This window comes from Stigmatopora nigra, chromosome 3 (assembly GCF_051989575.1).
Source record: "Stigmatopora nigra isolate UIUO_SnigA chromosome 3, RoL_Snig_1.1, whole genome shotgun sequence".
Classification (NCBI taxonomy): domain Eukaryota; kingdom Metazoa; phylum Chordata; class Actinopteri; order Syngnathiformes; family Syngnathidae; genus Stigmatopora; species Stigmatopora nigra.
This window is the reverse complement of record NC_135510.1, coordinates 8,101,036-8,127,027: the sequence shown is the minus strand read 5'-3', so window position 1 is coordinate 8,127,027 and position 25,992 is coordinate 8,101,036. Positions and strand designations below refer to the sequence as shown.

At 40.7% G+C, this 25,992-nt stretch overlaps 1 protein-coding gene across 1 annotated transcript; it reads left to right on the top strand.

Moving 5' to 3' along the window:
- The first annotated feature begins 3,444 nt into the window (after positions 1–3,444).
- On the top strand, positions 3,445–24,823 carry aldh1a2 (aldehyde dehydrogenase 1 family, member A2). The gene is made up of 13 exons (XM_077713563.1): positions 3,445–3,721; positions 14,559–14,663; positions 14,752–14,892; positions 15,276–15,405; positions 17,409–17,470; positions 17,993–18,121; positions 18,410–18,523; positions 20,876–20,978; positions 21,718–21,902; positions 21,984–22,148; positions 22,384–22,541; positions 23,270–23,344; positions 23,902–24,823. The coding sequence occupies exons 1-13, from the start codon at positions 3,605–3,607 to the stop codon at positions 23,972–23,974; spliced, it is 1,557 nt and encodes a 518-aa protein (XP_077569689.1). The 5' UTR covers positions 3,445–3,604; the 3' UTR covers positions 23,975–24,823.
- Positions 24,824–25,992: the final 1,169 nt, after the last annotated feature.

The window sequence follows — 25,992 nt, the reverse complement described above, 5'->3', positions numbered from 1 at the left end:
CGCCGCCACTAGTGGGCCAGTCTCATCTCATTCTCTGAACCGCTTTATCCTTAGTGGGCCAGTGTTTGTTTTTTTTTATGCCCAATATTCAGCTCTTCAAGTAGTTTTATAGTGACCAATGAAAAAACTGTAGCGTGAGGGCCCAAGTGTTCAAAAGTTTTTTTTTTTGAGTCTCTAAAAGTAACATTATGCCAGACTGCTGCACTTATATATATGGAAAATATATTTTTTTTTAAATTTAAAAAAGGAAAAAAGCTTGAATATTATCATGTTTTGATGATTGCCATTAAAGGCAATTCTATGTGGTTTGCAGATGTTAGACAAAGTGAACGGCCACCATCATTTGCAACACTGCATGATGATTTACCTTCTTTGAGAAGTTTCTTAGTTCTCTGGTGTGTTCCAGTTGAAAACTTGAAGCTTTGATCAGGTCTGTGTGCAATAGTTCCTCATGGTGTGATCACTTCTTTTACCTGCAGAAAAATCAGCTGATTAGATCGGATGCACTTGTTATTTTTGGGAGTCAAATGGTACACGGCCATTTGATACATCACTATTTCTCCCTCTGAAAATTAAAAGTATTATTGACTAATACAGTACTTTTTTTTAGGTTTTACTGTTTTTGAAAGTTAACACGTTGCTATTTGAAATGAGTTTGTTTTCGTGTTATACCTGTATTACTGCTGTTTAACATGGACGGATGGAACGGAGTGAATATTATATTTGAATTAATTCATTCAAGGGTCATAGAATCGAACCCCCGATGCCAGAACTGCAGGGTCGATCCGCTAACCACTTATCCTATTTGTATTCAAATGTTGTCGTTTTTTTTTATCTCTGTAAAAGTAGTTGTACTTGTTGCTATGTTTTAATAGCAAGAAATGTAGACTATTTCACTGCCATTCATGTTGAGAGATATTGAAATGACTTTTTCACTAATTGTCGTCCAATCCATTTTGAACTGGGAGGACGGCAGAAAATAAACATTCATTCTTTTCCTGCCAACCCCCCCACCTCAAATAGATACGACTACCGCCATCCTTGACAGCTGTCCAATGCATGTTCGACATTCAATCCATTTCAACTAGGAGGGTGGCAATGACTTAACATTTGCTACCAACCCTCCCAACTCAAATGGATAGGACGCCAATTACTGTCAATGGAAGCCATCCGATCTATTTGAACTGGGAGGGTGGGCTGCAAGACCTCCTTCTTTAGATGGATGGAACATCTAATATCAACAAAGGCATCCAATGAGTTAATTGTATTTTTTTTTTCTTGAAATATAAATTAATTTATTGCAAATGCAGCCTGGTCAAACTTACAGAAAGACATTTTAAGATTTATTGTCTTAAATAGTAAAAGAAAAGAATACGGTTTCCTAGTCGGAGTCCATCTCCATCCAACAGAGGGAGCTCCATGAATACATTTAAGTCAAGAGTGTTCTTCCTTCCAGCTTATCTTCTGCTCACTCGGCCTTGTGAAGAAGTGCTTTGGCGACAAGTTGGAGGAGGATGCTGTTTGCTATGCATTCATCATTGTCACGCATTGGATGGCCACTCCTTTTGAAGTGCAAGCACACACAACCACTCACACACCTGACTGGTGTGAAGAACAAGAAGAAGAAGGAGAAAAAAGGAGAGGGAGGTGGGTCAAGGTTCCAACGTGCTGATGGACAACAAGCATCCTTTCGGGTTGTGTCTTCTTCATCGGTCATTTTCAAGTATTACTAGAGTAGTAGTACTGCAAAATCAAAATTATTCTAAAGTAGTAGTCATACTTTCAGGAGTAGTACAAGTAACCAAACAGGAAAAAAGTAACAATTGTGGTAATTGTACAAAAGATAGTAAAAAATAGTATGCACTACGAGAAGGAAGTGTACTTTGCTGTGTCACTGATACACTTTGTGCTGTATTTATAAAAGTGCTAGTGGTGTTAAAAATGCTTTCAACCATGTGTTATTAGTGGCTGTAGTGTAGTATTGAAAAGTTAGTAGTTGTATCGTGCACTGTGGAGTATCAGAAGTAGTACACTGATAGTAATTGTAAATGCAAGACTACTGGAGTCTTGAAAAGTTAGTATGTAGTTGTATCGTGTATTGTGTAGTGTTAGAAGTAGAAAACTAATAGTAGTGGTAGTAGGTGTTGAAAGTACAAGTGTTAATAATATATATAATAGTGGTGGACATATTAACAGCAATCCAGTAGTTCTAATCAAAATATTCATATCAGAATAATTAGAAGTAGTTGATCTTTAGACTTTTTTGACTGTTTTTTTAAGGATTTGCTACTTCTCAGCAATGAGATTTGCTTTGCTCGTTGAATGCCATTGACGGCAATAGACGTCTAATCCATTGTGACAGGAAAGGGCGAATGAACGTTTGTCAAAATGTTTTATTTCAATCACTGTCCATGGCATTGAAAGATGAAAATTCATAGCCAGTCCATTCTGTTAAAAAATTGGACATCTATTTTTGTCAATGGCAGGGAAACAGATAGACAGTTTGGAAGAGAAAAAATAACTCTTGATGGTTATTGGAGCCTATAACCAGAGTACATTTAGTTTTTTAGTCATTAATGTAAATGTAAAATGTAAAATTACAATTTAAAAATAAAGATTATTGAAAGAATTATAAATCAAAAGTGTTGGTAGTTGACCAAAAATCCCCTATTTGTAGAGGGTTAAGTAAGTATATTTTTTATTTAAGTTGTTTTAACAAGATAATGACGACTTGAAGTTTGATCCCACCACCCCCCAAAAAATAGTTCCACTCTTATTGTATTAATCATAATATTATTTCCTTTTAAGTACCCTGAGTAGTAAGTAGTAATGGGGATGTTAGTGGTAAAATGGGTGTTTTTGTGGGGGGTGGGCAGGGGAGGGAAGCATTTTGCTGCATTTGTGGATGTTTATTGTTAGGCTGGATGGAGGCGCTGCGTGTGGAGGATTATCACCTGCGGGAGTCACTACTAGTGTCAAACTGTAGTAGTAGTATTAGTAGTTAGTAGTCAGTGTAACCAAGGCTCTCATTTACATGACACGCCGATGGTCGTTTGGCACCCCCGTGTCACTGAGGAAATAGTGGCACACAATGGAGGTGTCAAATGTGCCTGGGAGATTAAAAATGCACGCACAAGGGGAGGGGGGGTGAGACAAAAAAAGAAGAAGAAGAAAAAGTCACTTTGTGCAAGTTTCAAGCAAAAAGCGGTGATGAGGGGGTGAATCAACCAAGAGTGGGTGTGGCGCGTGTTCCTCCTTTAACTTGATGGGAATGCGTGGAGCGGAGAGTTAGTTTGCAAAAAAAAAAAAAAAAAGAAAAAAAAAGAAAGAAAAAAAGAAAAGAGAGAGCTAGGAGAGGGTGGGGGGCAGGAAAGGAAAGGAAAGGCCAGCCCTTGTGTTGTTTGGCCCAATGAAAGCGAGCCTCGACTGACACCTGGCTATAAACCCACGGAAGGAGAAGCGCAAAGTCCACAAGCGGCAGACGCAGCTTTCACTTGGTTTTCTCAATCGCGGAGGGGACGGACGCGAAAGGAAAGACGACAAGTGACAAAAAAGTGACGACAGCACCACCACCGCCACCACCACCACAAGAGCCGCCGACGCGATGACTACGAGCGAGATTCAAATGCCCGGCGAAGTGAAGAGCGACCCGGCCGCCCTCATGGCATCCCTGCAGCTTATGCCCGCGCCGGTGCCCAACCCGGAGATCAAGTACACTAAGGTCAGTCAGTCAATCACACACACACTAAGTCAGTCATCCACTCATTCACTGATTCACTCATTCAGTCGCTCCACCTTGCATCGTCCAAAAATAACTAGGCTTCAACTTTCAAAAAGTCCCAATTTAACCCAATTGGCTCGCTGCGTTTTTCAATAGTGGAAAGTTAATCCACATCAACAACAAAAAAAGACAGGCACTCTTAGTCATGGATTGAAATGACAGCAAATGAAAAAAAAGAAGACTTCAAAAGCACAATAATCTATATCATATTACACCTGCTTGAATTGTTTTCATAGCAACAAAAGTTGCGGTGTTATTTCACTCGCAATGTAATTGAATTCACTTGCAAATTAAAAAGCCTCTAGGCTTGACATTTTTAAACAGGGCACTTCACACTTTATCCCTCTAGTTTTTGTTTGTTTGTTTATTTGTTTGTTTGTTTTGCTTTTCATATATTGGAGCACTTTGGCAGCACATCACATCGTCCCTTTTGTTGGGGCTGCACTTGTCTCAAACATGTTATTAGTTTTGCTACATATTGTTATTTTGGGGCCACTTAGATAAAAAAATATCCCTTTTAAATCATTTTACATTTCCCAAAAATGCAAATGTTAATCAGCAAAAAAAGTTAACTATAAAACTATGACAAAAATGTTGTTGACCAGCATCATCAGTGATTACAAGTGATGTTTTAACCTCAACAATTTTCATTGTATTTTAAGCCTACATTGATATTTTGCCCCATAATATTAATAGAGCTGAGTTTTGTGCAATTATTAAATTTACAGCTCTTTAAAAAGTTGATACTAAAATAATAACACTAGCCCAGAATATTTCAAAATAATACTCTAAACATTTCTGTTATCTCTACTAAAGCAAAACTTTCACCTTAATTTAATTGCTATTTCTGAATGAAGCACTTCTTAAAAAATAAATTCCAATATCCTCTGCAACTTTCATTGAGAGAAGCAACCATTAAAGTGTCCAATTTTAAATTACAAGCCACAAAAGTCCACACTAATTACAAAGCTCCAGCGCAGTCCAAGTGTGTGTGTGTGTGTGTGTGTGTGTGTGTGTTTATCCTGATCAATGGCATGAAACGTGTTCATCTTGCTTAACCAAGATGGCTGTCAATCATTCAGTGCATTAGCAAGGAAAGTTAAAAGTGAACTTTTAACATGTGTGATCACCCAGCGATAAGAAAATCCAAGAGTGAAACACGAATGCAAGAGAGACAAAAGTTAAGCCGGAGCAAAAGGCGATATCGCAAATGTTTCTGGACGTGGGAGGAAACAGCTGGAGCAAAAAAATCACGCGCAAACTTTCCTTGGACTGGCAGAGCGAGCGACTGGGGCCGCCAAAAGAACCCCAAAAGAATGTTTGCGTTGACACAATTGCATATTTGTGCCGAGTGAGCCAATATTTTAGTGTCAATGCAACAATAGCAATTTTTCTTCTGACTCTGTTCGCCTGAAAGCAAAAAATGAATAAATAAATAAAATAGTTGTTGTCCATGGCGCTAATTAGTTCAATACTATCAATTTAAAAATAACCAAAATCAACTTTAAAGTGTGATTGGGTGCCATAACTGGAGTGTATACTTTTTAAATATATTTAAATTTCATTATTTTTTTAAATTAACAGTCTGTCTTTCGCCTGAGGTCAAATGGGATAGGCTTCGGCACCCCTCTGATCCTTACAAGTATAAGTGGTATTGAAACAGATTGAATAAATGTATTGGCCTTCTAAAACGACACTTGCGAGGATAAGCGATACAGAAAATAAATGAAGGGGAAAAAAAAGTCTAATTGAGATATTTTGGATGATGTAGCAGTCATCAAATGTGATTTTTGTGCCCTACATAACATAAAATGTCGCGTTCATGTATGCGGACAGCAGTTCTTTATGGGTTTGCGTCTTAATTTTTTTTCTTTTTTATACCCATTGATCCCTATTGTATCAAATTAGTCCAATTCCAGAGCATAGTAGTCTCAATGCTTTTATAGATACTTGTTGCTAAATTGCATCATACATAAAATTTTATTCTTGTTTTTTTATTATATTATCTATTGTAATTCACTTTCTCAAATTGATTTAGCATCAACTTGAAAGCACAAACACGTCTAAAAACTTAATTTTAAAAAATGACTCGAATCTAATATTACCAAAAAACAGTCACTTGCCCTATAAAGGGTTAACCATTTTAGACAAAGAGAGAGAAAAAACTTAATTGGACATTGGAACATTCCATTTGCAACCTTTGTGGATTCCAGATAGAAGAGGGCTGCTGAGCAAATCTTTTGATCGACTAGACGAACCGTGTCTTTTTCCTGGGTTAAAAAAAAAAAAAAGTTTATTTTTGTTGTTGTTGTAGAATTAGAATTTTCTCTCCCAATGCACATTACTTTCCTCAAGTTAAATTTTACATCATATCTTCAACTTTAGCTACTGAAGAAAATCACTACTTAGAAAAGGTGTAGAGAGGAAAGTACACTGAATGTCATAAAACACCTGAAATCTTGAGTACTGTAATGCAGTAGTTGTACTCGCTTGCTCCACCGGACTGTTGGGAACAAGTGTTTTTTTTTATTTTTTATTTTTTATGACAGTGGGATTAAAGGGCAGCGTCGGATGATAGTGTGGTGCAAGTCCATTCCCTTCCATAATTGCTCTCTTAACACATAGCTCGGTGCCACAAGTGCAAAGGTCACGGCGTCGGCACCTCTTCCATTCCCTCGTACGGGATGAAATGTTTGGGAGCGACTTGGTGAATTAACCCCAAGGAATTTGGATCATCCGGTCCCGGATGGTTTGCTGGACACGGGGGGCACAAGGGTCCTGATTTATGGGCACCCCTGGCGTGGGCTCTGCTGTTCTCCACCCCGACGACCGGGAGGAAAACGTTGAAGCTCAGCGGCCCACGATAAGGCCACATTCTTTTTTAAAATATGCTTTAATCGTACAGTCTCGCCTATCAATGGGTTTGTTACCATTACGGTGGATGGTAGACATTTAGGAATTTAGGTTTTTAGGATCGATCTGATTCTTTCAGCTAAAGGAATGGGACACTTTTTAAAAAAAAAATGTTACATTGCATTGTTTGGCAATTGAAAATGAAACTTGAAAATAGGTGGGAAAACTTGGAAATTTCAAGTAGTTGAAGTTTACAAGAGTAGCTTGATAAAATGAGTTGGGAAGATTCACAGACATTATCGGTTAAACTTAATTGTTGTTAAACTTCAGATAAGTGGTGACAACTCAAAGTTTTAAGTAAACAAATTCAAACTTTACAATCTTAACTTGATAAAATAAGTGTGGAATACTAACATTAAGTGGAGTTACTAATTAAGTCTACTTCAAATATTAAGTTATGATTTTTGTTAAACAATATTATATTTTTACAGCGTACAGAAACCCAGACACTGAGTACATTTGAATACATGAACAAATCTAACTTTTTACAGTTTTGAATATATTCAAGTGCAACTGTATAATTTTTTTTTTGCCAATCTGACTCCTGAATAGCTTTTATGCTGTTTTTAAAGACGAAAATCTATTATTTTAAGTTAACAGATGCCTTAAATCCATTGCACTCCATTTTACCATTTTCATTTGAGTTTTTTGATCAATTGAAAAAATTGACCATAAAAAAGTGACTTATTTGACTTATCTTTCCCTGGTGCGACCTATAGCCCCAGAAATACGGTACTTATCTGGAGTCAATGGCATTAGCTTAATGATAGAATTTGTGCCGAGTCACGCACTTGACTTTTTCTTATCCTCATCGAAAGTTACAGTTTAAACTCTGAAATAATTTCACAAGCTGGGCTCTCGTTTGGGAGTAGTCTACTTCGCATCGTTATGATTGCCGTTGCGCAAACAGCGCAGCGCAATGCAACGATGACATCTGAGTGACCCTGGAAACATCTCCCCTAGAGCTGATACGGTATCAAAACTGATGATAAAATTGGCTTATGGCCATCGAGGTCAACTTTTTCGTAACGCTTGCCGCACATCTTTATGAAAAAAAAAAATTCAAGGATGGTCCGGGAGCCCGTCTTTGTTTGCCACTGCCCCCACGTTTCCATAGCACGAAGGCTCGGTCCGGCAGCTGGCTTACGAGACGCAAACAGTTTAAAGGTTGTCGGGACCACGACGGAAGCCATAAATAAAGTGGGCCGTGATAGATGGTGCCGAGGCTGTTTGCTGGCGAGAGAAGGGAGGGGACGCTTGTTGCAGGAATAAGTAAGAAAGAGGAAGGGAAAGAGTGTTGCCTTTTGTTACTGATATTTGTTATATTATATACTGATACTACTGAAACTGAGGGCTGCAGTTTTTCAGTGAAACTTTGCATACTGCTAATAACTAATAGTTAATGTAACAATATTTTAATTTAATAGATTATGAAATTTTAGATTATTTTACCGATCGGGATAGAATTACTGTTTGGACATCGTAAGAAAAAGTGTCTTTATCATCAATGGCAGCTAACAAATCAATGTCCAAAATTTGCACTAAGTTACAAAATTAATTCAGAGTAAAACTGGGCTTCGTTTTAATAAGACATACAGTAGACACCTGTTTAAAAAACAATCATACATGCCATCTATTTCAGACTATACGTTGCACTAAACAAAAAAGACACTTTAAAATGGCCTAATATATTTGTGCGGCAATTGTCGACAACACTATCTATGGCTTTATCCACTTGTTGCCCATTGCTAAATTGAACAAGGAAGCTAGAAAGTGCTAAGACTGCCATTTTGGCTCGAGCTTCTCCTATGCATTTGTCCTGATGCCCTTTGTCATGCCTGTAAAGTCTAAACAAATGATTCAAAGTTGTCCAACACTCAACGTGTCCATGGGCAAACTCTCACGTGACTTTGACTAATCGTAAATTTTACCAGGCGGAAAAGAAAAAAACCTAAACCCAATCGAGCATGCAAAAGTGAAACGGTCCAATACATCCGCTGAACCTTTACGGCATTTTTTTCGTATAATGCTCAGAATAGTCTGCCTTGTTCCCGAACTGGAACTGCCGCTGTTCAGTAGCAAAGAGGACGCGAGGGGCAATTTTGTGGGTGACAAATCGCCAATTGACTGCGTACTTTAATGCGCTTGTAATGCGGCCTAGAGAATAGTGTTCCATTCTGTCCCAGACCTGTTCAAGTCTTTAACAGTGATGAATAGAATAGTTAGTGCACTTTCACCATAGGAACCTGCAACACATAACCAGGCTTCCCATGCAGAGTGCGTGTTTGGACACAGACACCCACTCACTTTGGATGAAAAAGGGGCTCCATCAATCTGTCACTGATTGAGATAGTACAGAAAGGGTGGGGTGGGGCGGGGTGGTCCGATGCTCGGCGCTGTCCGCCAGAATGAGCGTAAATTATGAGGCGCGTTCGCCGTGTGGGTGCGCGGCCCTGCTTCGCCAGAGCCTGACCTCCAGTTCTGGACTTTTTCACTTCAAAACCACCATCTCACTGCCATCAAGATCAAACACAGAGGGAGTTAGGGGATACTGTGCAACTCCATGATTTATCACAAGCAGCACAGCAAGAACCTCCAAAAGCAGTGCAACACCACCCCCCCACCCCTCCAACCCGACCCAACCCCTACACTCACACAATTGCACACAGACACACACCTCCAGGACGGTGACGGTTTAAGTGCTTGCGGTCATTTAGACGTCTGTCTGTGTGAAATGCCCACTTGGTGTAAATTTGGTCGGCGACGGGCGCACACGTCAACACGGCGACCCCCGTCTGTTAATCAAGGCCAGTGACAGGGAGGGCGCTCCGTTCGGCGGGCTTCCTAGAAGACTCGGCCGGCCGGTCGGTCGGCAGGCGTCGGCGGGCCTCCTGACAGCCGACGTGTAAATCCTGGAGGTGTGCTTAGGAAAAACACTGGGCTTCATAAATCTGCTGGAATCGGTACCTTCCCCCCGGCGAGCGCCAGACACAAGCACTTTTCAAGATGTTTATTTGTCTGTTGAAAAGCATCACATGTCTTCAAGATGAAATGATGGCATCCGCGCCAGCCCCCTCCTCGCCCGACGCCCACTGATCACATCCGTGAGACAATGTCTCTAAATATTTCTTTGACGTAAGCGTTGCCGAATGACTTCTAGTCATCAAACCTTCTAACCCTAACCCTCTGCCACGGCAAAAAAAAAAAAAAATGTCCAAAACTCTTATTTTAAGCCTCTTAACTCATTGGCTGCTAACAATGGTCTTATCATTTAATCTTTTTTCAATTTGTATGTTTGTTAAATATTCTGGGCATTCGAAAAAGGGGGAAAATGCTTTGTATTTCTTTCTTTTTTCCATCTTTTTAATGATTGTTTTATTTTTAATAAAAAGAAAATGGGGAAAATATAATTAAATATAAAAATACTTAAAAAGAAAAAAAAAAAAAATATATATATATATATATATATATATATATATATCTCCCTGTGTGTTGCTGTTTCCCTAAAAAAGTTGCAGTTCTTACTACAAATATTTGTGTCAGATTTGGAGAAACATGAGAGAAATTTGGTGGGGATTTTTTTTTTGGCTGAATTTTTGGGTGACTTCCTATTGATATCTGATGACCAATTGTTGAATTTGGGACATTTCCGCGTCATTGATTGTTAATGTTAACCATTTATGGCCCAGCTTTTGTTGATACAACATCACAGCTGGTTGATTTTGAGGCATTTTCAGGTTACTTCCTGATCAAAAAGGGTCATTGGTATCAATTCATTTCCTGTCCATTTTGTGACATTTCCGGGTCACTTCCTTTTGAATGTCTCCTTTGCTTTAATCACTCAGCGAAAGGTCGTCAGGTGCTTGCGTGACCAAGCTGCACACACTAGTCTGTCTTTTTTTTTGGTAAATAGAATTAACTTTGGATAAGTTTTTAATTATTTTTGACAATTGCATTTTCAAAGGTAAATTCAACTCTTGCAGAGTTGCTTTAAAAAAATGACCTCACAGTGTTAAAGTGGCACTTAAAACAGTAAAATGAAAAAAAAAGATGAACAACCTAACCTCATTTTTAAGGGATTTGATGTCTTTCATGAACACCCTTATTGTCTGCGATTGACAGCGTTTTTTTGTTTGTTTAAATCACACTAAGAAATGTTTTGTATTCCCACAAAACATAGTCTCCAAGGACTACTATACATAGTGTAATGTAGGTGGGTCGGCTTTAAAGGACTTAACATTTGGCTCGAAGAATCGCCACGAGCAAGTTAAGAAAACAGAAGCAAGTGGTCGTATGCAAGATTTTCAAAGGTTTTAGTGCTAATATGTGAAGGTGAAGCGAGTGTGAGAATTGCTTTTCCCCAACGCGAAGGCATCATGTGAACGCACGGCGGCGACCCGGCAGGGGATGGGAAAGAAAACACAATTTGTCATTGGAAAATGTGCGCCCCGGCCGGATCAAGGCTCTTGTTTTTTCACTCTTGCGCTCTTTGCCCTTCTCCCAAAGCATCCCAGAAGCCATTTTGGTCAACCTCCACAGTTGATTTACTCGCCGTCCCTGTCATCTCAATCAAGGGCCTGAATGGGAGCGGACAAAAGTCTCAACGCCGCTCCGAGGCCGAAGAAGGGCCGAGGCAAACGTGGCCTTTTCTTAGCGTGATTTAGGTGGCGGGCCGACCCGTCACGACCCGACCCGTCCCGTCCGCTCTTCTCCTCTCCTCTCCTTCGCGCTTCTCCTTTTAGCAGCGCCTCGCGAGAGGGGTTACGCCGCCGCGCACAAAGCTACCCGGCGTCTGCATTCTTGCCGGGCCCCGTTCAGGCTGTCAGGGGGGCTCGGCTGATTTAGGGCTCCCCACTTCAGCGGAGCCTATAAATTCAAAAACTAATTCAGAGCTCTCCGGGACTTTGTGTTTTTGTAGCTGGCCCCGCTGCTACTTATCGTTCCTGACAATTTTATGAAGTGCTCTTAATGAGCGGCAGATTAAAGGTGGCCTCTGGTGGAAGGCGCCTGAGAATACTTGACTGTTTGAGACAAGCTTCGTTGGCCTGTGCGCTCGGGTCACTGGAACAAAGCCGCTCGGGAGAAACGCTCGGCTAACTTTTGTGCGCTGCTTCGCACTCGTGCCTCACGAGGGGAAAGCGATTGTCGGACCCACCCGCCGTTGGGGGAAAGCTAGAACATTTTAGGATACTTCTTCCCTTAAATCACATTTCGACTCGGAATGGCGCAACCCTTAACCAAATGATTATCTTGGAGTGTAAAACGAGTATCACAGGCGCCTTAGTTAAGCAATCAACTTCCGAGATTCGGATTTAAAACTCATTGGCTGCGATATAACTCAACTTTTAATTACATGCTCATTTCTTTTTATATATTTTTTTTAAATTGGCTTCATTTAACGTGTTGCTTGGTGCTCGTCCCGCATCTATTTCTGTTTTATTAATTATTAATTATGCTAAAAATTATACATAAAAAATTTTTTCTAAATGGTTACTTGCTCTCTAAACAGTTAAAAGACAACTTTTAATCCCTGTGCACTGTAGTGTTTTCGTGCAGGTAATTGTAGTTCTACTCAAGCTAGTATTTTAAATAGAATTGAATGCTTTTTATCATCAATATACCAAAAGAATGAGATTCAAGGCTTCACCACGGAGGTTACTGTAAATTTGACAAATGTATCAAGAATGCCACTTTAGAAGAGGTTCATCAGTGAAATAGTGAACTAGACCATCACATTTTTTTGTACGTGTGAAAGGTCGCTGGGTCAACACTAATTTTAAACAGAAAATTAAATGGAGAGGTGGACTAACAGTAGTTATAAACATTTAATCGGAGTCTTCTTACTCCCTACAAGATTATGAACAGTGCCCAGCAGTCTGAGAATACCACCCAATTAGCTGCCTGATTACGAGGGAATGCAATTATATTGTCATTTGTTGTTGTTGGACTCTTTGTGGATGGCGTAAAACATTTTTCTATGCAGTGTTTTTTCCTATCCTGTTACAACATTAGTATATACTTAGGTAGTAGTACTTAGACTCACCGTATAGAAAGTTGTATTGGTATGGGGATGTAGGATGCTGAGATTTTCCTTTCTGGACTTACAAATTCCCTTCAAGTGTCCTCCTTTTTGGTGAAGTAGAAATGGCCGACCTATAAACAAATCAAATATAATGATGAGTCGAGACATGGAAATGTATGTTCGGGTCTTGGGTTACGTCATGCATTAGAAGTTCCATCTCAGTAGGATACGGGTGTGTTTGAATACATATTTCTGGCCTTGGTTTCTAGCGCTTTTATTCCACTCTCTTTCAAAATTTTGCCAAATTAGATATCTAACTGGTGTTATCAAGTTTGTCTCAAGTCCATTTGAGAGTGTGTATATACAAAACGATGGGAAACAGCAGATGTTCTCCTCACACTCCATCTATCAGTGAATGGCGTCCGTTCAAAACGGTCTCCCCAATGAAGTTAAACATAAGTTTTTTGAAAGGATTACACATTGCTGAGAAGACCTTTGAAGGCTGACTTGGAACATCAATGTTCTTGGCATGGAGCAGAGAGTGTATTGATGGGGTTCATTTGTGTGGGGGGGGGTGGGGTGTCTTCAATGGTTGAATATCATCCGCTATGTATGGAATTCCTGGCGATTGTTTAACGCAAGATTTGCTCTAACACATCGCAGAGACCAAGTGCGCCACGTGTTTTATGATCTCGTAAACGAGCAGCGATGTTGTGAAACGTGCGCTTCAGGGGGATGGCTAGTGGATGGGCGTCTGGTGTCTGATAGGGATTTATCTGTGCCCCATTCTCCACACTCCCACCCCCTTTGTCTGGGTGCTGGAGTACTCCCAAGAGAGCCATGGTGGGCGGCTGGAATCCTCAGGCAACATTTCCAGAGATTCTCCCACATCCTTTATGCAAGAGCCTCAGCATAATGCCACATCCTCAGCCAACATGCTGCCATAAATACAAGACTTGTAATGTGTAACACTTGCACATTACGATGACAACTAAGACTAGCGGTTCCAGTTATACATGCCTGAAAGAAATATTTTATCTTTCTCTTGGTGAGCGTCTGTTTCCTTTTTACATGGTGTGCCACAAGGCCCCATTCTGTGCTCTGTTTAATTTTTGGGAGATTCTTGCGACTAACTGCAATTCCTCGCATTGTAATACACAACCGACTTAAGGGTTTTGAAGGTTTCCATCTATCTCAGGACGGGCGCTACATGATCAGGAAGAAATTCTGCAGACTTGCAAAGACATTTAGTGTCACCCTTGCTTAACCTCCATGTGGGAGGTTAAGCAACAAAGACTTTGCTAAAGAAGCTACTTGTTCAGTAGTAGTGTTGCATCCAAGCATGTCATTGAGAAAAGCGTGGTACGAAAATTCGCACCAGCAACAGCATCGAGGGGATTTGCCAAGCTTGACAGGGAGTAGTATGAAACTGGGGCCGCCACACACACAGACAAATACTAGAGATTGGCTACCAATGTGGCATTCCTCCTCTTAAGCCATTCGTGAACTTGAGACAATGTCAGAAGTGTCTTACCTGGGCTAAGAAGAAAAAGATCTGGACTGTTGGTCAATGCTACAAAGTTCGTTTGTCCACCCCAAGTGACTTAAGGTGATATGCTTGTGTTGCTCTGATGGGTTTTTTCAAGTCTACATTCAGTATTTGGAAACCCTAGAAGACTTCACGGTTCCGGTTGCCCTCAAGTTGGATGGAGATGCATGCATTTTATGGCCGGACCTGACATTTCAATGTTGCCCATTGATGGAATATATCACCTGAATCTGTTTCAATATAGTTGCACCTCGATTTATTATTGTCTACATTTTTTTTCTCCCTTCTTTCAGATTTTTATCAATAACGAGTGGCAAGACTCTGTCAGTGGGAAAGTCTTTCCAGCCATAAACCCTGCAACTGGAGAGCAGATCTGTGACGTCCAGGAAGCAGATAAGGTCATTTTTCTTTTTTTTCCAGTTTGAAGCAGCTGTATAATTCATTGGGATGACAGAATTAGTTTGTTTTTTTTCCTCTCTATTGCAGGCCGACATTGATAAAGCGGTGCAGGCAGCTCGTTTGGCCTTTTCGTTGGGCTCCGTGTGGCGAAAGATGGACGCATCCGAACGGGGAAGACTACTCGCCAAGCTGGCTGATCTAGTGGAGAGAGATAGCATCTATTTGGCTGTAAGATTGACCAAATATATACTCCAAATAATTAGTTTTTTCTTCACATCCTGATGAAACTAGATAGTATCCCTTATTTTTGGCCTTCTCTCAGTTTATCTTTACGATGTTTTTCTTGAAATCGAATATTCTTTTGTGCTTTTTAAAAAGAATTTTGACTTACTTCTCTGTCAAGCAAAACCAAATAAAACCCCTTTGCACAGTAGGGAAACATATAACTGAAACTTAGTGGCTGTATTAGAAATGGAATATTTTCTCAAGAGTCATATTTCAGCCCAGGGTGAGTACAAAAACTGGAGCAGTAAGAAGTTATAGTATGAGAGGAGCACAAGGTTATACTACATACAGTATTTCTTCACCGGCCCCCCTCCATCTTTCCTCAGACTATTGAGTCACTGAACAGTGGGAAGCCTTTTCTGCCCACTCTGTTTGTGGACCTTCAAGGGACCATAAAGACGTTGAGATACTTTGCCGGCTATGCAGACAAGATCCACGGCACTTCCATTCCAATGGGTAAGGAGAAAAAAAGTAGATCTGTGTTGAATGAGTCACGCCGCATAGTCAAATTGTTTTCAACTTTTGCCAAAAATAACTCGTATTAGGGCCGTACTGACGGGAGTTGAGAGTAAAGATGGGCCATTTTAAGTTTTTAAGACAGATCTAAGATTGGAAATATTTTTGGATCAAACTGATTGTTCACATCATATTTAATCGAGAACATGCAAACTGACTAGTTTGAGAGATTTGGAACTACTCAAAAGCTAGCTACTAGTTAATAAAATGTTGATGTTTGAGAGCGTTAACCATTTATAGAGCAAATTACTATTTCGGGTAATCATCCATTTTGACTGGGAGAGGAAATGTTTCGTTCATTCATGATCTTGAGTAATATTCAGATCCAGGAAATCGAACAAAAAAAACTCACTCTTTGTACATGGACCCAAAGCAAGTTATATCAATATACGTTGCCAAAAGGAAATGAGATCAACAAAGCATTGTTGGCAGGAGTATTCAGTACTGCAATTTTACTTGTCATATGAAGAAAATGTTAACTACTTAACAGTTTTTTATGTAGTTGCTTGCAGATTATATCCAGTAAAAAAAAAATCATGAAAATAATTGAGAATGATCAAAATGGAAAATAAAATAGTTTTTTATGCCAGATGAGTCTTAATCCACTGCAAAAAAATCACTAATATTGGGCCATTTTGACAAAACAAAAAAAACTTAAAACCCATAGATGATTGGTAGACTATGATTTTATCATTTGCTATGCAAGTGTGGCTTACCTGACCCAAAATCTGATGTCATTTGCTATATAGAGTATGTGGACCCCAGGTCGCGACTATATTATTTTGTGCCGACCCCCCCCTGTTAAAATGAATTGGACGTCTCGCGGCGTCAATGTCAGCCGACAAGCCGAGTTTGAAATGGAGTCTGTTTTTGTAACAACTTTGCTCCCGCAACACAATTTGATCCCGTCATCTGGCGAGGACATAGCTAATCTTATGTTTAGTAAAGTGAGCTATCAAAGTAGAAATCAACGCGAGGGCAAACATTTATTGTACCGAGGAGGCTGCCGCCAGCGTCGTCCTCACAAGCCAGTGAATGGGATGAGCCGGGGGGTGTGGAAGGGGAAATTTGGCTGTCTGTTTCAACAGGCCGCGCAAAAAGGGGGGAAAAAAGAATAAGAAAGGACATGGGAAACCTCCTGTTACCGCTCTATTGTCCCTCTCAAAGCTTCTCTTGTACTCGCTTGCCAAACCAACCACAGCGAGCGCTTTCCCAGGGCTTTAGTTTAATCTTTATTCCTCTCGTAGACTTCCAGAGAAAACAAGCCGGGGTATTCCTGAGGCCTGAACGATCTAAAGCGGCCGCTATTTGGACATCTGAGTAGCCGGACGCGGACGTCAACAACACGCTCGAAAAATATTATGTCGATCAACACCAACACGGCGCTAAACGAATGGGCGTCATCCTCACATTCAACACGTTTGTCCGTACGGTCTAATCTATCAAAATGAAGTCAAGCAAGCAGCACGCGTCCAATTGCTTATTCCCGGAATAATAAGGGCTTGTTTGGATTTCTGGTCTCCTGCTATTTTCCCATGATTTAAGCCATTGTTAGCCATTGATCATTCCTGTCCAAATGGATATTGAGGCAAGGTGTCAGCTGAGGTCTGTTTCAGAAAATTTACACCCACTTTTTTCCCCCCCAAAACCAATTGTTTGCCGAGAGTGGCACACCCTCAAGTAATGCGAGAGGAATGAGAGAGCCTTTCCAGCATGACACCATGTCCGTGACCTTAGAACAGCTACGCACATGCCTGGTGTTGTTCGCAACGTAATCTCTCACAGGGGTAACGAACGGAAAGCTGGAGTGTGGTGGGCGGATCCGCTTAGGAACGAGTGTGGTGGGGGCAAATGCCGACTGACCATTTTCATATGTTTCACCTCTTAAAGCAAAGCCAGACAGAGTACAGTACATCAACTTGTGTTCACGGGTTCTTTCACAGATGGAGAGTATCTGACGTTCACCAGATATGAGCCCATTGGAGTTTGCGGACAAATTATCCCCGTGAGTATCACAAACTCTGCTTTTGTGACAGGCATACAAATACAAATTGACTCTTAAACAAAAACACAACACCTAGTCTAAATATTGAAGGAAGCAAACGGCAATTTTCTGAATAATAATGTTTCAACTCACAAAAGGACATTAAACATGAGGCCAGACATTTTGTGTCACCACAAAAATACAAATTGATAGACTAATATAGTTTAGGTGTAGTTTAATGTAGTATAGTTTCTTTCCTCTTGAGTGTGTATTCTTTGGCCGGTGCAACTTACACTTAAGTGCGACTTATAGTCCAGAAAATACTGTGTATATTTTTTTTAATATAACTATTTATATATACTTTGTCTTTTAATTATAAAATATAAATAAGCCCAATCAACAGTATCATCTTTATGAACTTTAAAAACAGTCATCGACTAATTTGATATTTGGTTAGTTGTAAAATATTCCATTCAAACAAATAGAATCGGAATCGCAGTTAAGGATACTTTGCTTTTTCCCACTTTTGTGTGTCACGTGCAGTGGAACTTCCCACTAATGATGACGGCATGGAAGCTGGGTCCGGCGTTGGCATGCGGAAACACCGTCGTCCTCAAACCCGCCGAGCAGACGCCGCTCACCTGCCTCTACATGGCGGCCCTGGTCAAAGAGGTAACTCGCCAGAAAACCCAAAAACGAAAACAAAAACCCTGCTCAATTTGACACTCAAAGGACTCCGAGTAGTTATGCATGTAATCCTTGATGAGATTAGAATAATATTATCCTGCTTTATCTCATCCGGCAAATCTGGAGACTATCCGTCTGCGTCTTTCATCCTTTGACGTTTTGTACTGGTAGGGAGGTTGGGTTGGGTCCGGATTCTCCCGCGCCGCCTGTGGTTTTACTTGGCTCTGCTGTCATCTCCGCTAAAGCTCGTTTCCTCTCATATTGTTTTGACAGGCCGGCTTTCCGCCGGGAGTCGTCAATATTTTGCCGGGATACGGGCCAACGGCGGGAGCGGCCATCGCCTCGCACATGGGCATCGACAAAGTGGCCTTTACGGGCTCCACAGAGGTACGACGAGCTATTTTTTTTCGTAGGCAAAATGACAAACAAATGCAGTCTTATGGAACATGGCCAACCCTGTTATTATTCCTTTGGCAGGCCTCTCTGATTTTATCTTACACATGTGCGCATATTTGCTCTGTCAGGAGTATACAAACACATCTGTCTCAAACACTCAGCCGCCTCTGTTAACCCTGTGCGGGATATCCACGCACGACTCTAGTTTACGTGCCGGGTAAAAGGGTCCATTGCGAGCGAAATCGTCCGGCACGGAGCGTGCTGGCCAGTGGATCTCAGCGCATTCTTTGGCAAGCGAGCAGATTCCCCTCCTGCAGACCATTAATATCTATCCGACTTTTCCAACGGCATGGCAACCAACCCCTATGAGAACAGCTTTTACAGTCAACCAGAAAGCAGCGCCGAGACTTTAATGTTGCCAGCCTGTGTTTCACGAGGCCCTTTTTGTCAAATGAGCCGTGTCCTGTTTGGATTAAAGAGTCTATACAGTCTGTTTTGACTCTCGGGGTATGTGCAGGTATGTGTTGTTAGCAGCCCTTTGATAAGCCCCCACAAAAAGATCACAAGGAGCCAAAAGGCAGCAGTTAAGGTAGAGACAGTCTTTTAAAGCTTCATGTAGAGAAGATACTGTGCACACAGCAGACCATTTATCTTTCCATTTGCCATCATTGGCAACAAACCAGTAAAAATATTGTAACCATTTTTTACATTAAAGTGAGCCCAGCTGGTACCTCCCGAAGACTTCTTTTTTAAATGCCAGTGATGGGCATCTAATCCATTTGGACAAAACTGCTTGCGAATGCTCATCTTCCAAAGAAACTGGATTCAGGAATGATTGCAGTCGACCCTCCCAGTGAAAATGTATTGGGCATCAAGCGCTGTCAGTGGCGACCAATGAGTTGAAGGAGCACCCTATATAGTATTCAGGTCACCATAACGCTAATAAGGAAACATTGGCCAATAGAAAATGGAAAATGAAGGACAAAATCCATTTCCAAATGTTGTACAGATAGATTCTAGTTGTACAACCTGTGTTTCCTCTCACGCAATCTTGCATCAAGGCACCCTAGTAAGACAAACACATTTTTGGTTCTTAATCATCTCGCCTTGATTGAACATTTCCCTAGTGAACGGCCAGAGTATGTTTTCCTTCTTCTGGTTTTCCTGTTGTTCCATGTGATCTGGAATCAATTAGTGTGGAAAAGAGCCAGTGCTGTCAGAAGCTGCCCGTGCCCAGACGATGAGTCACCCTTAAGGTAGTAGCGAGACATTGCGGGGAGAGAAGAGGAGCATCTCTTGGCTCCTTCGTGGCTCGCTGCAGGTGGATTGGGGCGGGGCTCCTTGTGGCCGGCGCTCACGTGAGACCGTGAGAGGTAAACGCTGCTCAGCGTGCTGCGTTTACCTCTCGGCGAGGAAACGATAAAGCCTCCCCCCATAGTGAACCGCTTCGCAGATCAAAGACACGTGACATGCAGCTATTTTTGTGCTGTCTGGTTCCAGCATTACACACCTGACTGATGTTGAACCAGACTGAGAGAATGACTTTTATTTAGAGAAGTGGTTTTTTGTGATGGAATTTTGAAGTGAGTAGTATCTCACAGACTGGTGCCATCTGATGGCAAATAGGAATTTGAAAACAAGGAATAAACTCTTACCTCAGACACATTCACTTCAAGGACTGCATTCTTAAGTTGTATTTGAGCTTGCTTTTTGCATTTTGAAAGGTAGATATTTCTCATCAACTTTAGGTATTTCTTCGCAGTTTATTTGATGATGTTGAATTTCCTCGAACTGGAAAGAGAAAGAAAAAGATTGATTAGATGCCAATTCTAAATCGGACTGCAACTTTGGAAGCTTGTCAAAAGATCAATACAGCCGAAATCCTTCCATTTTTTATTTTGTTTGGTTCTGATGGAACAACTCAAATACCTGATTGATAAAACATACTTAAAAAGCATGGTGGTGTCTACCTTGAAACTTTAGTCGCACAAGTACAAGGAGTAGAATTATTGGTGTTACCCAGTTCAGAAATAGCAATGATATTTATTGTGTATTTCTGACAATGAAATCACCCTGGGTTGAAGAAATGTCAGTAGTTTTCATTTGTAGGAGACAATTACTGAATAATTCCAAAATTCTTACTAAGAAACTTTCCCCCACTGATACACAACCCTCTTTTGCCGAATGGACATGAAGCCACCCACACGTTACTCTCACTACTGCTTACTACATCTGAAAAGTACACATTGCGGTAGAGCAAAGTTGCTCGACTCGATTCGATTCAGTGAGGGGGTGTCGGACCTGCGTCACTCTGTGTAAACTATTGATTTTATTTCCCCCTAGGTTGGAAAACTGATCCAGGAAGCAGCCGGCAAGACTAACCTGAAGAGAGTGACCCTAGAGCTGGGAGGCAAGAATCCAAACATCATATTTGCAGATGCTGATTGTAAGTTTACGTCGGAAATATAAACATAAAAATGCCAATATTATTCAAAATGTTTTTTATATTGTCTTTTACTTTTGAAGAAATAGTAAATATGTTTTGATAAGATTTACTTTCCAGTTGACAAATTGTTGTTCAAATCCATTAACAGCAAAATTGTCTATAATTATTTTCTTTCTGTTTTAATTAAAATATAAAAATGAAAATGAGTATTATATATATACTTTGGCAAAAAAATAATTGGAATTTTAAAATGCAAATTTTGGGAGCAAATAATTTAATTAAATCTAAATATTGTACAGATGTGGTCCCAGTTAACATGTAATGAGTCCATAGAGTATTGCAATATCGGACGTTTTTTGTCTTTCAAAATGATTTGAAGTGTCTGACCAAACTGAGCGAACCCAAGCGTCCAAATGCTTTCAACAGCCGTGAGAGGCTCTCCCTGAGGTCTGTAAATCAGGGAAATGGACCCGACTCTGTCGGGTGCTTTGGCCGAGACCCATAAATCACGGGGGTCCGGTAACCCTTTGTGTGGAACAGCGGGCTCTTGTCTCTCAGGTGTCACGTTTGCGGTGGAAGTGAACTATTCTCAGATTAAAAAAAAAAAAAAAAAAAACGTATCTTCATTCTAAGGCCACCCGTGTATAGTAAATGTTAATCTTATAGACAGCTCTTCATTTTTAGCTAAAATGACCAAAAATAGTCACTTGATGTGCCTTTTCATCGACTCTCTCCTCAGTGGATCTGGCCGTAGAACAGGCCCACCAGGGCGTGTTCTTCAACGCGGGCCAGTGTTGCACGGCCGGCTCACGCGTTTTTGTGGAGGAGCCCATCTATGAGGAGTTTGTCCGGCGGAGCGTGGAGCGAGCCAAGAGGAGGACGGTCGGCAGCCCGTTTGATCCAACCGCCGAGCAGGGACCGCAGGTAAGAGGGGAAAATCCTATTTCTACGGGGGCTCATCCCCTACTTCCCCCGTCTTTTATCCCCCGTTTCCTCTGTTAACAGATCAGTCGGGAGCAGCAGAATCGCGTGCTGGAGTTCATCCAGAGTGGCATCAGCGAAGGCGCCAAGCTGGAGTGCGGAGGCAAAGCTCTGGGCGTGAAAGGCTTTTTCATCGAGCCCACTGTGTTCTCCAATGTGAGGGACGACATGCGTATTGCCAGAGAAGAGGTATATACCTACAAGGCTCATTAACACATTTATGGGCATTTTTTTCCTTCCAATCCTGCATCATTATTACCACTATGATAACAATAATATGATAAATGTTAATGTGTTTTGTAAGCATTAATATTACTGTGTGTCTGTGTAAAAACAGTTGCTTTTTACAGCAATTCTGGTTGCACCATGACCATCAGTGGCAAGCCCAAAGTTAACTGTGCGTACACTGTGAAATGCTTTGCAGATTTTTGGACCAGTGCAGCAAATCATGAAGTTCAAAACAATGGAGGAAGTGATTGAGCGGGCCAACAACACGGACTACGGTTTGGTAGCCGCTGTCTTCACCAGCGACATTAACAAAGCCATGACCGTGTCTACGGCCATGCAGGCTGGCACTGTCTGGTAAATCATCTTTTGTTTTTTTCATTTTATTTGCAATTATGTATGTATTTTTTGTTTATATTGCGGCCTTGCGATTGAGTGGTTAGCGCGTGGGTTTTGTCTGGGTACACCAATTACCTCCCACATTCCAAAAACATGCTTGTTGAACACTCTAAATTCCCCCTAGCTATGATTGTTTGTCCTTTGCCTCCTTGTGCTCTGTGATTGGATAGCCACCAATTCAGGGAGTTCCCTGCCTAGTTAGCTGGGATAGGCTCCAGCACCCCCCTTGTAAGGATAAGCGTTTTTTTAAAATATTATTATTACACGGAAAGTTTGCCCAATTCTAACCATGAACGCTCAGTGCAAGGTCTCTCAGTCAAAAGAATTGGATGTCTATCCTCATCCGTGCCAACAAACGGGTACAATTTGCACCACAACTATTCGGCATTTGAATTTCTGCTGCATTGAATAATTTCACGTCGTCTTTCCCAGATGTCTCAAGTTAAGCAACTCCCAAATATGCAGCTGACTACTTTCAGCTGTGTTTGCTAAATACTAATGGGATTATGTTATCAAACCCAGAGGGTGGCTAAAATAGCAATGGCACTGGTGATGAAACACTCGCTCTTACATCCATCTTAGTGAACGCCGCCGTGAATAATCCGCTCGCCCCCCCCCCCTCGAAAATTCCGCGCCCTGAGTCCAATGCGCAAGAGTAATAATGAATGTTTTGTGTACTTTTTCAGGATAAACTGCTTCAACGCTCTCAGCACACAGTGTCCATTTGGAGGATATAAAATGTCTGGCAACGGACGTGAATTGTGAGTACGACTTGTGAGGAACTGCCTGCCGAGTGGACGCAATCAACCACAACGTGGCTAACATTGACTTTAGGGCTTTTTAAAAGGATATGACCATATGTATTGCTACACCGACAGTTTCTCACAAAGCAAAATGTGCCTCAGTGCAATGGCAGAGTTGGGAGAGGTTTGTTCACAGAGCCACCACAAAATATTACTTCAAAATGGGTGAAAAACGGTATACTTTTATCAATTTTTGGTCAAACTTTTTTTTAGCCTGGCAGCCCGCCATGCTTATAAAGCACTGGCGGAAACCCAGATAGCTGCTAAGATGGTTTAATATAACAAAGTTAAGCGAGAATGATCTAATAAATATCACGGGACAATCTGAACTTGCCAGTTACGACTACGAGAATACATTCAAGGCAACCAGCATTAAAAGATGACGAAAAAAGTTGACTAAAATTCACTAGAATGTGTTGTGGTTAGTAAAAGAAGACCAAAAAAATGATGAAAACGACTTCACTTTATCCCAAACTATCTGATTTCTGATATTTGCTGCTATGTTCTCACCCCAGGGGCGAGAGTGGCCTGCGGGAGTACTCGGAGGTGAAGACCATCACATTGAAGATGGTCGCCAAGAACTCTTAAGGCGTCCTGTCATTTTTGGGAGGAGGAGGCAGCATCCTCCTCAGTGCTGATGGCTGACAAAGCATCAAAGTCTCCACGGTGATTACAGGCTGTGACCCGTTCCCCGCCCGGCCCGGCACGTGGCGACTTGTCGCTGCCCCCGAGTGTGTGCGTCAGGCAACCACTGAAGCGCCTTGTCCACCTCCTCTCCTCCACTAACTCCACTAAAGCACTCACAAAGACAATGGGGTTAACCCAGTAACCTCCAGCAGCTCTACCCACGTCCACGCTTTCCCCTTCAGAGTGTCAACGTGCTGCTGCCGGACTCGCAATCCAACAATTCTTTCCGTCCGTCCGCGCCGGAGTCACTGCTCTCTAAGCTCACGCGTCGTCACTTTTTAATAGTAATTATGCAAGCGCGCGCCCCCTGATTTCAGGACCTCTGCTGATGTCATCAGCCTCAGTTATGAATGGCTAAAACGTTCATTACAAATTGCTTTTTAATTGACTTTTTCTTTTAACTTGACCTAACACTGTATGTCGACCTTTGACGTTGATTTGAACCTTTTTAACTCGCCGGTTGTCATTGGCGGTGAATCCGTTTGGACCGGGAATGGCAAATGGACCAATATTAATTCATTTGCCGCTCCCAGTCCAAAAGGATTGGACGTCTTGCGCCATCAATGGCGCTGAAACGTGATCATTCGATGCCAGCCATCCCAGCTAAAATAGATTTGATGTTTATTGCTGTCAATGGCAGTAAATGAGTTAAACAAAAAAGTTAGATGTTTGAAATGCTATGTCACTGATTGTCATTGATGTCCACCCAAGTTGTTTGAACAACCATATGATATAAAATTTTAAAAATGACCATAGTTTTTCTTTCTTCCCTTTTTTAGTAAAAACAACTTTTTTTCCTGTAACACGTGGGTCTGTGTCATTAGTATATCTTGAATTGTAAATGTTACACTGCATAACAAAATGATTCCCAGTGGCCTATTTTCCAAAAGTGAGGGTTTGGTACATTCAAAATAGAGTAATCCAAGTTTTTAGACAGCATATCACCTAGTAGCTCAAAATGTACTGTGTTAAAATAAAGCCATCAGAGGCAAATATCTTTCTTTTGACAGCAAGAAGGTAGAATTTGTGTAAATCCTTGCACAATTGCTGGGTAATTTTAACTCCGATACTAAAATAATTGAGATAGGTACAAAAGTAGAAAAAGGAATCTACATCTTGGTACTGATAGTTGGGGATTTCCTATTTGGAAATTTAGAAAAACACTAATGAAACAATCATTTTGATGTCTTAGTAAAATATTGATAATTTAGTTTTGAATTAATAAAAGAGAACATTTAAAATTAATTATAAAATTAAGAAATATATATATATATATATATATATATATATATATATATATATATATATATATATATATATATATATATATATATATATATATATATATATATATATATATATATATATATACATATAAATACACATCTATATACACATTTTTTATGTGTGTGAGTGTTTCAATTACATCCTTTTCTGATAAAAGTCATACTATGCATTGCTTTAATTTTTTTAGTTCAGCTCCACCGGGAAAATGTCTCTTCAAAAATAATTCAAATGTTTTATATTAAAAATATAAATTTCTTGTTTATAACAATTAAATCAACAAGCAAAATTGAAAAAAATCAAGATAAGAATGCTTAGATAGTATCATATCAGTAAAACATGAAGTGTGATTAGATTTCTTCACTAGACAAGTGCATTCCTTTACCAGCTCCCATAGACAGGAATTGAACCTGGGCCTCTACAATGGGAGTATGGAGCTCCCATTGCTTTCACAACAGTTGCTGGTGTACCATAATAGTCGTGAAGATAACCCAGAGTTTGAGCAAAAGAACTATAAATTTAAATAGCGACATTCAACACTGTCTGCTCGTTTACTAAAATGATTGAACAGAAAGAGATCCATAAATGCCCTGAAATCAACAAAAAGAGAAGCAAAATAAACTGAAAGTGACATA